The 13719-nt window shown below is 34.3% G+C and overlaps 2 protein-coding genes across 2 annotated transcripts; both read left to right on the top strand.

Moving 5' to 3' along the window:
* Positions 1 to 740: 740 nt before the first annotated feature.
* Positions 741 to 2103, top strand: LOC138877183 (uncharacterized). Its single transcript, XM_070156772.1, has 2 exons — positions 741 to 1300; positions 1437 to 2103. Exons 1-2 carry the CDS (start codon positions 741 to 743, stop codon positions 2101 to 2103), a joined length of 1227 nt encoding a protein of 408 aa, XP_070012873.1.
* A 108-nt stretch (positions 2104 to 2211) lies between these two features.
* LOC138877182 (uncharacterized) lies at positions 2212 to 8595 on the top strand. Its single transcript, XM_070156771.1, has 3 exons — positions 2212 to 2923; positions 7130 to 7220; positions 8493 to 8595. Exons 1-3 carry the CDS (start codon positions 2212 to 2214, stop codon positions 8593 to 8595), a joined length of 906 nt encoding a protein of 301 aa, XP_070012872.1.
* Positions 8596 to 13719: the final 5124 nt, after the last annotated feature.

Raw genomic sequence — 13719 nt, 5'->3', positions numbered from 1 at the left:
CAGATGACAAACCAAGAAATATACAGTTATACTTTTATGATAATTGCAATGATCTAGCACATAGGATGGCATGTTTCGACAGAATTCACGAATCAGTAATGAAAGAATTGATGGATATATTATCAATAAACCCATATTCTGTGTTTTTACGATCTTTGGTACATGTATCGAACCTTCAAGATTTCCAAATAGCCCTCAAATGCGACTTAAATTTGGACCAGAGAGTATACAATTTGACGACTTCATTTGAAATTGCAGCAATATGGATCGAGGAAAATAATGGCGTAGCCTTGAATGCAGCAAATATTCAAATTTACCCTCGCACTGATCGAACATAAATAGTGAATTACTATTATGGCTGTTATGATGCATTGCAATATCCGCTATTGTTTCTGCTAGGGCAAAGTTGCTGGCATTGTGGTATTAAGAAGCTCCCAGCAAATTGTCCTGCGTACTTAAGAACTGCGCATCACGAAGAGGTACCAAGTATAAGAAATGTTACGTCCCTTGACGGATATCTTGAAATGGAAGATGAAATTCTTAAAAAGGGACAGCGACGAAGAGATACTGTTTCTGTTCGTGAGTATTATTGTTACAAATTACAAATGAGAAGTGATGATAAAGATGAAATATTGCATACTGGAAGAATATTTCAGTAGTATTTAGTTGATGAATACATTAAACTCGAAACACAAAGGTTGGATTTCGCAGCGTTCAATCAAGATTTATTTAGGACGGCTATGCTAGAAGGACTTCTTGACATCTTGCGATTGGGTGAACGCGATGCTTCTAATATCGGGAAACAAAATTTCCTTCCAAGCTCCTTTATTGGAGGGCCTCGGGATATGCGACAACGGTACATGGATGCTATTGCGCTCGTGCAACATTTCGGTAAACCTGATTTATTTATAACCATGACATGTAATCCCTCTTGGACGGAGATAAAAGAACATTTAATTCCAACTGATGAGTCGCATAATAAGCCTGATTTGATCAGCCGAGTATTTAGAGCAAAAATAGAAGAATTCAAAAAGGATATACTAAAGCGAAATATCTTTGGAAAGGTAGCAGCTTTTATGTATACTGTAGAGTTCCAAAAGCGAGGTTTACCACACGCTCATTTTCTTATAATATTGATTAATGAATACAAATTACTTACTCCAGAGGCTTACGATAATATTATTAGTGGTGAAATACCTGATGAGAATGCAGAACCAGATTTACATTCGCTTGTTCTTAAACACATGATGCATGGTCCATGCGGTAATCTAAACCCAACAAATTCTTGTATAACTCATGGGTTGGTGGTAAAAATAAGAGAACAATACTTGGATAACTCATGGGTTGTTCCATATAATCCTTTTTTGCTGCAAATTTGACTGCCATCTGAATATTGAAATATGCTCTGATATTAAAGTCGTTAAGTATCTTTATAGGTATATATGTAAAGGCCATGACAAGATTGTATTTTCGGTACATAATAACGACACAAACGCAAAAGTAGATGAAATAAAGGAATATCAGTCTGCTAGATGGGTGTTGCCTCCCGAGGCTATGTGCCGCTTGTATGGTTTCTCTATTAGTGAAATGTTACCGACCATATGCCCTCTTCAACTTCATCTTAAGGGACAATATTTTGTTTCATTCAAAAGCAGCGCAAATGTAGATACACTTGCGATGTTAACACAATTTTTCGAAATGAATAGAACAAATGTTGAGGCTATGGAGCTCAATCTATTATACCGAGAATTCTCTGAACATTTTGTTTGGTCTTCAACAGAGAAGACGTGGACACCTCGGAAACAACGACATGCTATTGGTCGTGTTGTAACATGTCATCCAACGGAAGGTGAGCGATATTATCTTAGAATGCTATTAATGAATATTAAAGGACCAAAATCATATAAAGATTTACTAACTGTTAATGGAGAACGTTGCAGCACCTTTAGAGAATCAGTGAAAAAACGGGGATTGCTACAAAGTGATAATAGTTTGCATGAATGTATGTCAGAAGCAGCAAGTTACCAGATGCCATACAGTTTGAGATGTTTATTTGCTACATTAATGATTTACTATAATCCTACGAATCCAAGACAACTCTAGGAAGAATTTGAAAAGCATATGTCCAAGGATTATACGTTGGTATCCAATATTAACAAAAAAAATATTCGATACCAAGTTTTGAACCATATTAACGACATATTACACTCTATGGGTGATGACATAAATGAATACCAACTCATTCCTGAAACAATAAGGCCTTCAGTAGTGGCAAAAGAGGCAAAGGAGGTATACTTTGAAAGGACCATCACGGTTACTAATGAGGATATACTATTACACAAAAGGTTGAATAAAGATCAACTTAAAGCATACAATATAATTACAGAGAGAATTTTTTCAAACAAAGCTGGGGCATTCTTCATTGACGGACTTGAAGGAACAGGAAAAACCTTTTTATATCGTGCATTGTTGGCAACTATACGATCTAAAGGGTATATAGCATTGGCAACTGCCACTTCCGGTGTAGCTGCATCTATACTCACTGGTGGACGAACTGCACATTCACGTTTTAAAATACCAATAAATACTGACGACTATGTGAGCTGCAACATCAGCAAACAAAGCTCACTTGCCTGTTTGATTCAGGATGCAAAATTAATTATATGGGATGAAGTATCTATGGCGAAAAAAAGAATGATTGAATTGCTTGATTTACTTTTGAAGGACTTAATGGATTCGACGATACTATTTGGTGGAAAAGTTGTAGTTCTTGGACGTGACTTCAGGCAGACATTGCTGGTAGTTTGGAACGGAAAAAAGGAAGATTTCATTAATGAAAGTTTACTATATTCTCATATCTGGGAAGAACTTGAAAGGCTGCGGCTATTCGAAAATATAAGACCAAAAGATGATCCTTCATTCTGTAAATTTTTTTGCGAATAGGAAACAAAGAAGAAAAAGTAAACACAACAAACAAGATTGAAATTCCAACTTCTTTGATCATTCCTTATACAACCGAACAGGAATTTTTGGATAAATTATTCGCGATAACTTATCCAGACGTCCATATATTTTTTTCCTCCTCATGATACACAAGTTCTCACGTTATCTTAACAACTAAGAATGATTTTGTCGATGATATCAACGACATGCTTGTTGCTCGTTTCCCAGAAGAATCAAAAACTTTTATTAGTATTGATGAAACTACTAAACATCATGATCAATCACAATTTGAGGATATGTTGCACAGTTTAAATCTACCTGGTCTGCTTCCTTACAAATTGATATTGAAACAAAATTGTCCAATTATATTATTACGCAATTTAAATCTGTGTGATGGTTTATGCAATGGAACACGTTTGACTTGCTGTAATTTTAAATCGCATGTTATTAGCGCCAATATTTCAGTTGGTCACTTTAAGAATACACATGTGTTTATCCCCAGAATACTACTATTATCATCCCAAGATGAAAAAATACCTATTCCTTTTAAAAGGACACAATTTCCTGTAAGACTTTGCTTTGCAATGACTATAAATAAAGCATAAGGTCAGACATTAGATTTTGTTGGAGTTTATTTGCGAGAACCTGTGTTTTCACACGGTCAACTTTATGTGGCTTTGTCCAGAGCAAAGAGTTCGAACTACGTGAAAGTGCTAATCCGATCGACTATACCAGGTAGCGCGGACGATCACTACACAGATAACATTGTTTACAAAGAAATCATCCAAAAAGCTACTTTATAGGGATATTCCGCCAAGAACAGATAGTATCCTAACTAAAAAAATGAAATAGCTGACGAAGGATACTTATGATGTGCAATCCGGTCGGTAGCAATCATCGTGTATTCGTTTCAAGTGTTGAAAACTACAGCTGATGCTCTTTGTGCACATGATTGCTCCAACAAAAGATGAATCAATAGAAGGCTGTGGCATTCGTTTAGATGATCGTAGAGAGGTATTTTTGCATGAAAATGTAGTACAGAAAAAATAATTCGTTAGATTCTACAAAGTCATTAGGTATACAGGGGGAAGATAATTAGCCATGACTGATCTTTTTGACTAATAATGCAGAGTTTGTGTGCTAATTGTCACTGCATATAATTTATTAAATGGAAAAATTTAATCCGTCTAATCAGGTCATCCATTTTATTATCTATGTGTACCTGTTTTTTTATCTTTCGGTATATATTGGTGATGTCTTTTTCCCCCCAATGTAGAGTCTACATAATACATGGAGCACAAATTAACCATTGATAGGATTACTCCACAAACAAAAGAGTGGACATTAAAGGTACAACTCATTGAGAAACCGCGGCCAAGGCAAAGTAAAGATGGAAAGACGCGATTCCAGATTGCTGTTGTCCGAGATGAAAGAGTAATCTTCTAACTACCGTGTCACTTCTTATTCTACTGGTTGAAATATAATTGCAATCGCCCGTATTCTTTAATTGAAAGACAAGAAACAGATCCATCTACTTAGGTAACCACAAGTTTAATCGTTTCTGTCACACTTGCTATGTGAGGAACTAAATGTTTGAGGTGCTCTATGAAAGTAGATATTCCACATTTACCATTCATGTTTGTCTGATATTAGTTTTTTAGATAAAAATTGTGGTACCAAACTTTGCAATTCTTCTTTGGATTACATATTTGTGCCTTTATAGTACTTTATTTGTCCAGAAGGATATATTTGCAGTACACTTTGCAGTCATCGCATTTGAAATTTGCTTAAACTTCTTACATCTTAAGAAATTAAAGGGCAAGAATTAAGAAGGCATGACCAATTTGATGGTAATTATTTCATTCATTAAATGTTCTTTCTCAAAGGCCACACTCTGATAAAACAAATGTCCATAAATTAGTCACGATGATAAGCTTGTCATTACACACCTCTAATTATTTTTTGCTTCAAATTTATCTTTCGAGATATCATTATGAGATCTGTTACGTTACAAAAAGTAATATAAATCTTCATAAATTCTAGGAAGATGCTATTTGTGTCTTAGGAAGCCTTTTGAAAATCCAAATTATGCATCACAATAAACAACATAAACTCACGTTAAACTCAGATTACATATACTATTTCAAACAATAGAGTAAATGGAAGCATTCTTAATTGCTAGACATCTGATAGATCATGTATTTGTTGAACACACACCCACAATGCTAATAATACCAAAAATAGCTCATTGAAGTACTTCAGCTCACAAATTACTTGCATAATGGCAATTAAATATTAGGTTTCACACATATATACCTGGGCATAAACATAGGAATATGTTTCCTTTTAATTTAAAGTGTTCTCTTACGTGAAAGACTCTTCTCGATTGATTTTCATTCGTTAAGTTAGCACTTTAGACCTTTCCTTCAACTGTAGGAGTGTCATTTCATACTTATCCTTCCACGATTGACAGATTATTAAAACCATATTGTTTTCCTTGTGTTAACTGATCATATATGCTTTTATTTAGTAAGTTGAAGGATTAAATGTAGACGTTTTCTCTAACGTAGTAAACTTAGACTTTCATAATTGACAGATTATTGAAATCATGGTATTGCATGTCCTTGAAACGTTTTACGTAGTTGGCTAATAATAATACGAGTAACTAATATGTCAATATCCTTTGGTAGTCATACATTGTATCCAAGTTATTATTCACCCTGCTTATTTGCAATCCTTTGAAGTTCATTTTATTTACTACCTTGTTGCAAACCTTTCGACTGCTACACGATCCTCCCGGTGAACTGACCATACCCCAAACCGATACAGGTGAACAAGTAGAGTATACTAGGGCATATTTTCCATGTAATACCAATTCTCAGTTAACTAATGTATACATCATTTTAATTTTTCTTTTTACCAAGTGATTTTTTAACTTTCTACCCGCATGGAATACGAACCACACTTCGTAGCATGTCTATTTGATGTCGTCCATAAGGAACTATTAACTTACTTTCTCTACTATTACTACTGGACTATTAGTGAGACTAAGAATGAAATATCGTCAATCGCATTCAAAGTTGTTTCGAGCAGTAACAAGGTTTCACAAACAACTTTGGTTACGCTATTATTCTTCCATCGTTTTGTCCAAATTTTCATGTTCTCAAGAACCTGTGCATTTAGTTATCCCTTTCCCCCTAAATTCCAATTGACAAGTAGAAGAAAAGAGAAAACAGCTGGTGGAAGCATGAGATGGTGGTGTACGTCATAAGAAAGGTAGCTAAAAGTGGTGGCAGCTTCAGCTTGGCCTCATAACAGAAGTAGCTAAAACTTTTAGAATTTCTGGGGTGGTCACAAAAAGTTTCCCCACTCAGTTTCTTCTCTCATTTAAACGTTTTAGACGTATATAATTACTTTACATATTTTGCGATGCAATACAGTGGATTCTCTTTACTTTTGCTGCATGAGATCTACATCTGAGAATGGGGAGTTCAACTACACATTCTTTAGTTCAAAGAGAGATGCTGACTTTATGTCAATGATATGAAACAATTTTAGTTGCTTTATGACTGACTAATATTCTTCCTCGCGCCCTTTTTTGGTAGCGCTCTACAAATTCCAATTCCTGTATAGATTAGTTATCAATTGTATTTCATGAGTTTGAGGCTGCTCATACTGTACTTGTTTACTATTTTTATATTTCAGTATTTTGCATCTGTATGTCTCCATGTGTCTATATGGATACACTTCCGCAAGGGTAGTTGAGTAACTCATCATTCTATCAAATTATAGGAAGAGCAAGTAGCCGCTGTTCTATACGGGGAAGACATAGAAAAGTATGTAGACAAGCTCACCCCGTTTTCCACTTACTTGATATCTACTGCAAAAGTGAGGGTTCCTTTACCCTACGAAGTGCCTATCAACCGTTTTGAATGGGTTATTGACAAATTCACTATCGTCGAAGAGGTGAAAGATGATAACATATAAGACCCACCGCTCCCGCCGCCGACGAGGTTGAATACTGTACTCTTTGCATATTTACATGAGCAGCAGCGAAATACGGAATTTGGTAACCATTATTTAACGCGTAGTATACTCTAGCAATTAAAATTTATTTGTATCCTTATATTCTGACACTGTGTACATTGGTCTAAATTATAAGTCATTTGCAATGTTCACTAAACAGACATAGTTGCTGTTATGGTGAATTGTGGCTCCATAAAGTATGCTAGCGCTAACAGTAACAAATGTCGTGAAGTCGTTATAATGGATACCAAGTAAGTTTGCTGGCACTCTATTTACTTTATTGTTGTCGCAACTACTTGTAAAAAAAATTGGCTACAATGTCGTCTTATTCAGTTGATTACTTCGGTCAGATACCTTCAATTAAGAAGTTATAATGTCATGAGATTATAATCTCAGCCATCTGCTCATCAGTGTGACCTTCTTCGACTAAAGCTGGCAAGAAGAAATTTCTCCAGACTCATTTATTGCATCGTCAGCTTGATCTATGACACTTGTCTTACCGTTTCATTCAACAAATTTAATCTTTCTACGAATAGAACAAGGCATTAGATCTCCAAAAAGAAATTGTATAGGCTTTCAGTCATAATCCAGCTTTCTCTTCGTCCTGACAATTTGAGCTACAACATTTCAGCGATTACCATGGTTTAGTACAAAATTTTTTTTTGTATATTGGCCTTGGTAAAATCCAATACTACTCACGAGAAAAGAAATGCAACGAAGCCTGAAATATGTTTACCACTGTTTTTTTAATATGTCCATTACTACCTTTTTTTAATGTGTACATTGACTGCTATCATCTGACACATCTTAGTCAAAAAGACTTCATTAGTAAACGGGAGATCAATATTCCTCATCTTCTTGATGAATTTGATCAACTAGGAAATGAAGTGCTGATGATTTTTCAAAAGTCAATAACCTGATTTTCCAATGTGTCACATTGGCTGAAAGCATCCATCCAAATGCTCCCTTATTACTCTTCTATGTCAATTACAACTTTCTGTAGTAATATTTTTGGTTGACAAAAAAACCTTAACAATGAATGATAAAGTGCAATATATTAACATATGAAAAACTATTTAGATAAGTTCTTAAGTTCCTACACAGACAGAAAAGTTCCCTTCTGAATCCTTATACGCGGCAATCTATCAGGTAATTTATCTGTTCTCTTTTTCGAACCCTAAAATGTATATTTTTACTATATATTCGCTGCGTAGACTTTAGAAAATACGGTGACAATTACATATTCCAGAAGTCATTAGTTCCAAACCGGAAAAAACTGTATAGGTCATGCTGCATTTGTATGCTTAAACACACAATATGCATCATTTAAATGATCTTTCTGTCAACCTTCACTCTTCTGCGCGAACATGTTACTTACTTATAGCATTGTTTGAATTCCAGTCTTACCGAATTGTCTCTGCTATTTTTATATTTACCTCTTCTTTATTACTCTTGATGACATTGTTAGACTTATATTTTTTTTATTAGGTAGTGTCACTTATTGCCCATTCATTTTACTGCAGTATGAGGTTTACTATTCTTACGATGTGGGAAGACTTCGCTGACACTGATGGGAGCATCCTCGCTGCACAGGTTGCTGAATACCCAATAATTGTAGCAAAATGAATTACACGAGCCAGCTATGGCGGTATGGAAAACATTATGCTTTTTTTTGGATATTGCAAGAGGTCTGTTGTGAATTCTTTACTAACATAATATGTCATATAGGATTATCATTGTCGACAAGGTACAACTCGGTTATACTAATAAATCCACCATATCCTCAAGTTGGAAGACTTTTGAACTGGTATGGAACAAATATTGACATAATGAATTTTATATTTGGTTAATTAGTTCATGCAAACTAAACATGTGTGGCTTAAACTAGATGGTCCAGCATATGCAATTTCCTGCTGCACTACCGTGCTTCCCTTCTTCCCAAAAAAAGAGACATACTTAGCATGCTATAAATTCAATATTTTTCTTTCAGTTAATTACAAGTTTATAACAACTTGGCATTTGTGTATCTTAATTGAGATGGTTTTGAACTACATTGCATCTCATTTTACAATATAATTTTATGAGTTTAAAATCTTAGAACTTATATGCAAATTTTCTCACCAAAATAATTTACTGAACAACTCTTGGGGAAGTGTCAGTTTGCCCTTATATTCAGTGAGTATTTTAGTATGGTATATATAACATTTGTAAGAATAACCAGTACTTCTATGAGCTTCTAATATGTACTATTACCCCTTTGATTAGCTATGAAACAGCACCGCACCGCATTGGTTTCCGGAGATAGCTGCTGTACCATCTGATAAATAAGGTGATACTGTTGTTCAATGTTAACTTGATTTCTGCAAAATTAATTTACTCCTCCAACAGGAACTACTACAGTCACTGAGGCTAATAGTTTTTTATTTGTATTTTTAGAACGTGTCTACACTATATGTCCACACACCACATTTGTACTATATGTTGGAGCTCTGGCCAGTTGAAAATTATGTTATTTGCATTATAATTGTGGTCAACTAGAAGAAATATTTATTTGGTACTTTCTGTTGATTTTCAGTGTTGTTGGTGTAATCTGCACAATAATTTGTCACTGGAATAACCAATTCCTGTTATTTCCTATGTTTTTTAAGTTTGTCAGTTGTCACAACCTCTTTGTGTCATTTTAAATGTACCTCACATTTTGTTGCCATTGAAATGCCTCCATACACGTACAAGGTCAAAGACAACCGACCAAGATTAATGAGATACAATCGACAAATGGCGTGCTTGCAGCAGAACAAAACGATAGTGTCCCAATTGCTGCTATCCAGTCACAACCTCATGTATGTGCATTTCACGCATGATAATATGTGTACATATAGACAACTTTAGTATTTTTAACCCAACTAAATAAATCTACTTGCATTCTGCTCTTTCACAGATATAACTATTTTACGTGGAAGGTAAATTATCATTTCCGACTGCCGACCAAGATTTCTATGAATTACTGTGTTCCCACTGCGGGCAGTAGTACAAAACTCATTCGCCGAAAATTATTCACTATGCAAGCTGCAAGCAACGTGCGATGTTGACACCCAGGTATTGCGTCTTGGAGTCCGAGCTTAATAAAATATGTTTGTTCTACATCTTCAAAGAAATAAAGTTTCTTTAGTCATTGGCTTTATGAAAATCAAATAACGCAAATTAATTGCATGTTAGGGCCCGCTTTGAGGTTGTAATGACAGATGTCAGTGGATCAATTGTTGCAACATTAATAGGCGAATTAGGAGAGAAATTTCTTGATATGACCGCCACAGATATCTGTGAAATATCAGCTAAGGTAAGTTGTTGATGGTAGCAAGAGAAACTTTTTTACAACTATGATACCGTGAAAACAAGTTTGCTCTTACTTTTTCCAATTATGTCTTCCTTGATGTTTGCCTTTGTAGATAAAATGTAATCACTAATTAAATAAGATGGAAAAAATATCTTAAAGAAAGTGATTTGATATTTTGTTTATAATTGAATTTCAGAATTACAACTAAAGCAGTCTCACTTACACCTTAAATGGTCTAGTGGATAAGTTTTTCAAGACAGACAAAACCATACATAGAGGTAAAAAGAATATCAAAAAGAAAAAACTCAATAGAAACAATGAAGGGAAATATCTTCATAATTAATTCAGAACTTTGGTGGATTTCAATAATGACAAATAAAACTAGATAGGCTGCATGCAAACCTAGAATAATGAGATATTTATTCTAAAACAACAACAATAAAACTAGGAAGTTCCATAAAACAATAAATGGTCTGTGAATAGACTTTTCGATACTGAAAAAAATTAGAAAATAACAAGATAAGAAAAATTAATGCTCAACAAAAATCAATTTTAATTAAATTTAAAATGGGTTTCGCCGACATCCCGAACAAACACAATATTTAGTCTTAAATTTAACATTACAAGATAAGAACTTGAGATATTATTATTATTCTCATTGACAGATTGTTTTTTTAAAGATACCTGCACGCAAATTGGAGCAGACACCAACACAAAAAAAAAGAAAGAAAAAGAAATGCAAGTCATCCAATACTTAGTCAAGTGTGATTAGAACAAACCATTCTTCTCAAATATCTTTATTCTTCCTTCTAAAAATTCAGAGTGTCTTGAAAGGACATTAACATTAACCCCTTGAAAATTCTTAGATTAAATCTCACTGATAACTGAAAATTAGAACTTAAAGTTAACAAGAGAGAAAAAATAAAGAGTCAGAGACAAGAAGAGTAACAAAACGAGGAAAAAATGAGATTTTGTTTGCTTGTATTAAGCAAAATGATGTTGACTTACGTTATCTTACGCAACTACGTACTTTTGTTCCCACCAACGTATGCTTGTTAATTGATTAACCCTAGGTTGTTACTTGAATATTCAATGTTGCTTTGTTAGTTCATCATCTGACTTGTACTGCTTGGCAATGTTAGTTACTGCCAATGCACAGAGGTTGTCAACAATTCTCTTAATAAAGTACCAATTATGTCTGCTTATACCTCCATTTCCACATGCTTGTCGAAAACTAAAACGTCTTCTTTAGGTCGCTTAAGTATTATAATTGGCTTCTTAAATTCATCATTAATCAAAAGATAATTAAAGTCTATAGAAGCTTGTAGCCTCTGCATCCCAAGTACTTCATAGGCTTAAAACATCCAATTAATTCAAAGTATATTACTTTTTAGTACTATTTTAATGTCTTAAATTCATCTTTTTCTCTCCTGCAGAACCGGCCATTACCTCTTGAACATGTTCGACAGCGTCTTCCTCATAGACTCTTCAAGATACAGCTACGGAAAACATTTTCTAGAACTTTTGATACACGGTTGTTCATTGTGTCCTACTCTATGAAGGAAGATTTGTTTCAATTGCCCGTACTAGTAGCCTCTGAAGAAATTGGAGAGAGCAGTAACACTAAATTAGAAAATGTTGAGCTGAAAAAAGAGATAGAAAACGAAGACAGCAATCAGTCAAATATGGAACAACTTACACCCATAGAAGAGGTGAAGAACGAGTTAACTACAGAAGGTGGCTCTTCTAGCAAGAGGCAACAAACTGAACTGGAGACCCCCCCACCCCCCAAGAAAAAATGAAGGTTAATAAACTTTATCTCTATTTTTTCATTACTTTTTTCCATACCTAAAGGTGATAAACTTTTAGGAGCTAATTTCTCGTGTTCAAGAATAATTTCTATGACTTCTGATGTAGGAGTAGCAGATTATAATTGCAGCACAAATAGCTCAAAAGAAACTTCAAAAAGAAAAGGCCTATTGCATATTGCATTCCATTTTATATTCATTCATAAGCTCTATTTAACTCACATTCATCCTCTCCAAAGAACGCCCTCCAGCAACCAATCCAAAAAGAACAGACAGAGAAAGAAGTAGTTTCATGCTAACTCCTAATTTGCCTGTGATTGGTAAACATTACTTTGTTGCTAATGTTGTCAATCCATTGTTAGCTAAATTTCTAGTGCATTATCTTTCATTAAATATTAGTAATATTACAGTACTCATACCTACGAAAGAATTCTCTAAGTTCCTATGATAATATATTACATAACTACTGCATTAACTGACTTATTTTGTTCAATTTAGTATTGTTGCGCTTTTTATTCCTCATAAAAAAATACTTATAAAGTAGTACTACTTTATATGTACAGGTACTCTAAGATATTTTTGTGCTTGGATTGATTTATACTTTCTACCTTGCACTTTTATTTCCCTTGTATTGGTATAACTAACTATGATTATGCAACATATTTCTCAATTTGTGGTTTACTGATAACAATTTTTGGTTGACGAAAAAAGGCATCGTTATAGATCTTACGTCTGCTTTGTTCGCAGGATGTTATAACTCTGTAAAATGCGTGTACATACATCTTATCCTACTATGTAAATACGTGTTTGAAGATCGCCAGCTTCTGCTTGACAGGTAATGCAAAGAACAACCCCTACTTTTTTCAGCTACCAGAAAATGTTGCCACTTGCCGTTATTGACGTCATTTTGTTTGCAATATTGCAGAAAACATGGACAACACAATTCACTTTGTGTAACTTACTGGCATGTACATTTATATTTTTGTTAGCCGGTAAAACATATTGGTGTTGTAACTGATGTAAATAGTGTGTTGAAAGACTGGCAGTAAATATGACCTCCTTTTTTGGCGTGAATTTGTTTTCTTCACTCTGCTACGTATCCAACTTTCTAAGACTGAATCGAAAGAAATTTACTGCCATCCAAAGGATAATTCAAAGGGATTACGACTCATTTCGTCCCAGAGACCATAATGTTTAACAAATCAACTTACATATCTCAATACATAATTGATCAAAATGCAAGTTGTTCTCCGTAGAAAGTAACTTATTTTCTTTATAAATTAATATAAATTGCTACTTTAATCAAGTTTGGGCCCGGGCTCAGCACGGGCCATTCCCACTAGTACAATAATAAAAGCAAGTGTCGTCGCAGAGGAATTTCTTCACTTTTTCCTCTTTGTTTCTCTCATCATCTTTTCTCCACACTCCTCCTTTTCTTTTCTTTCCTTTCCACAAGATGTCTAAATATTGACCGAATTTAGATCCCGTTTGAATTCGCTTATTTTAAATGCTTTTAAGCCAAAATAACTTATACACTATTTTGCAGTGTTAGAATACAGTAAAAAGTGCTTTTAAGTATTTGTTTTTAAACTAAAATGATAAAAATAA

Source organism: Nicotiana sylvestris, chromosome 9 (genome assembly GCF_000393655.2).
Source record: "Nicotiana sylvestris chromosome 9, ASM39365v2, whole genome shotgun sequence".
Taxonomy (NCBI): domain Eukaryota; kingdom Viridiplantae; phylum Streptophyta; class Magnoliopsida; order Solanales; family Solanaceae; genus Nicotiana; species Nicotiana sylvestris.
The sequence above is the reverse complement of the archived record's forward strand: the minus strand, read 5'-3'. Positions and strand labels throughout refer to the sequence as shown.

What these genes read in the sequence shown, in the direction of transcription:
- LOC138877182 (XM_070156771.1), top strand. Translation starts at nt 2,212, where the DNA reads ATGGGTGATGACATAAATGAATACCAACTCATTCCTGAAACAATAAGG. An exon ending in AAAAGATGATCCTTCATTCT is followed by an intron (nt 2,924 to 7,129) that starts GTAAATTTTTTT and finishes TTCACTAAACAG; the next exon opens with ACATAGTTGCTGTTATGGTG. An exon ending in GTCGTTATAATGGATACCAA is followed by an intron (nt 7,221 to 8,492) that starts GTAAGTTTGCTG and finishes ATTTTACTGCAG; the next exon opens with TATGAGGTTTACTATTCTTA.
- LOC138877183 (XM_070156772.1), top strand. Translation starts at nt 741, where the DNA reads ATGCTAGAAGGACTTCTTGACATCTTGCGATTGGGTGAACGCGATGCT. An exon ending in AATTCTTGTATAACTCATGG is followed by an intron (nt 1,301 to 1,436) that starts GTTGGTGGTAAA and finishes GTATCTTTATAG; the next exon opens with GTATATATGTAAAGGCCATG.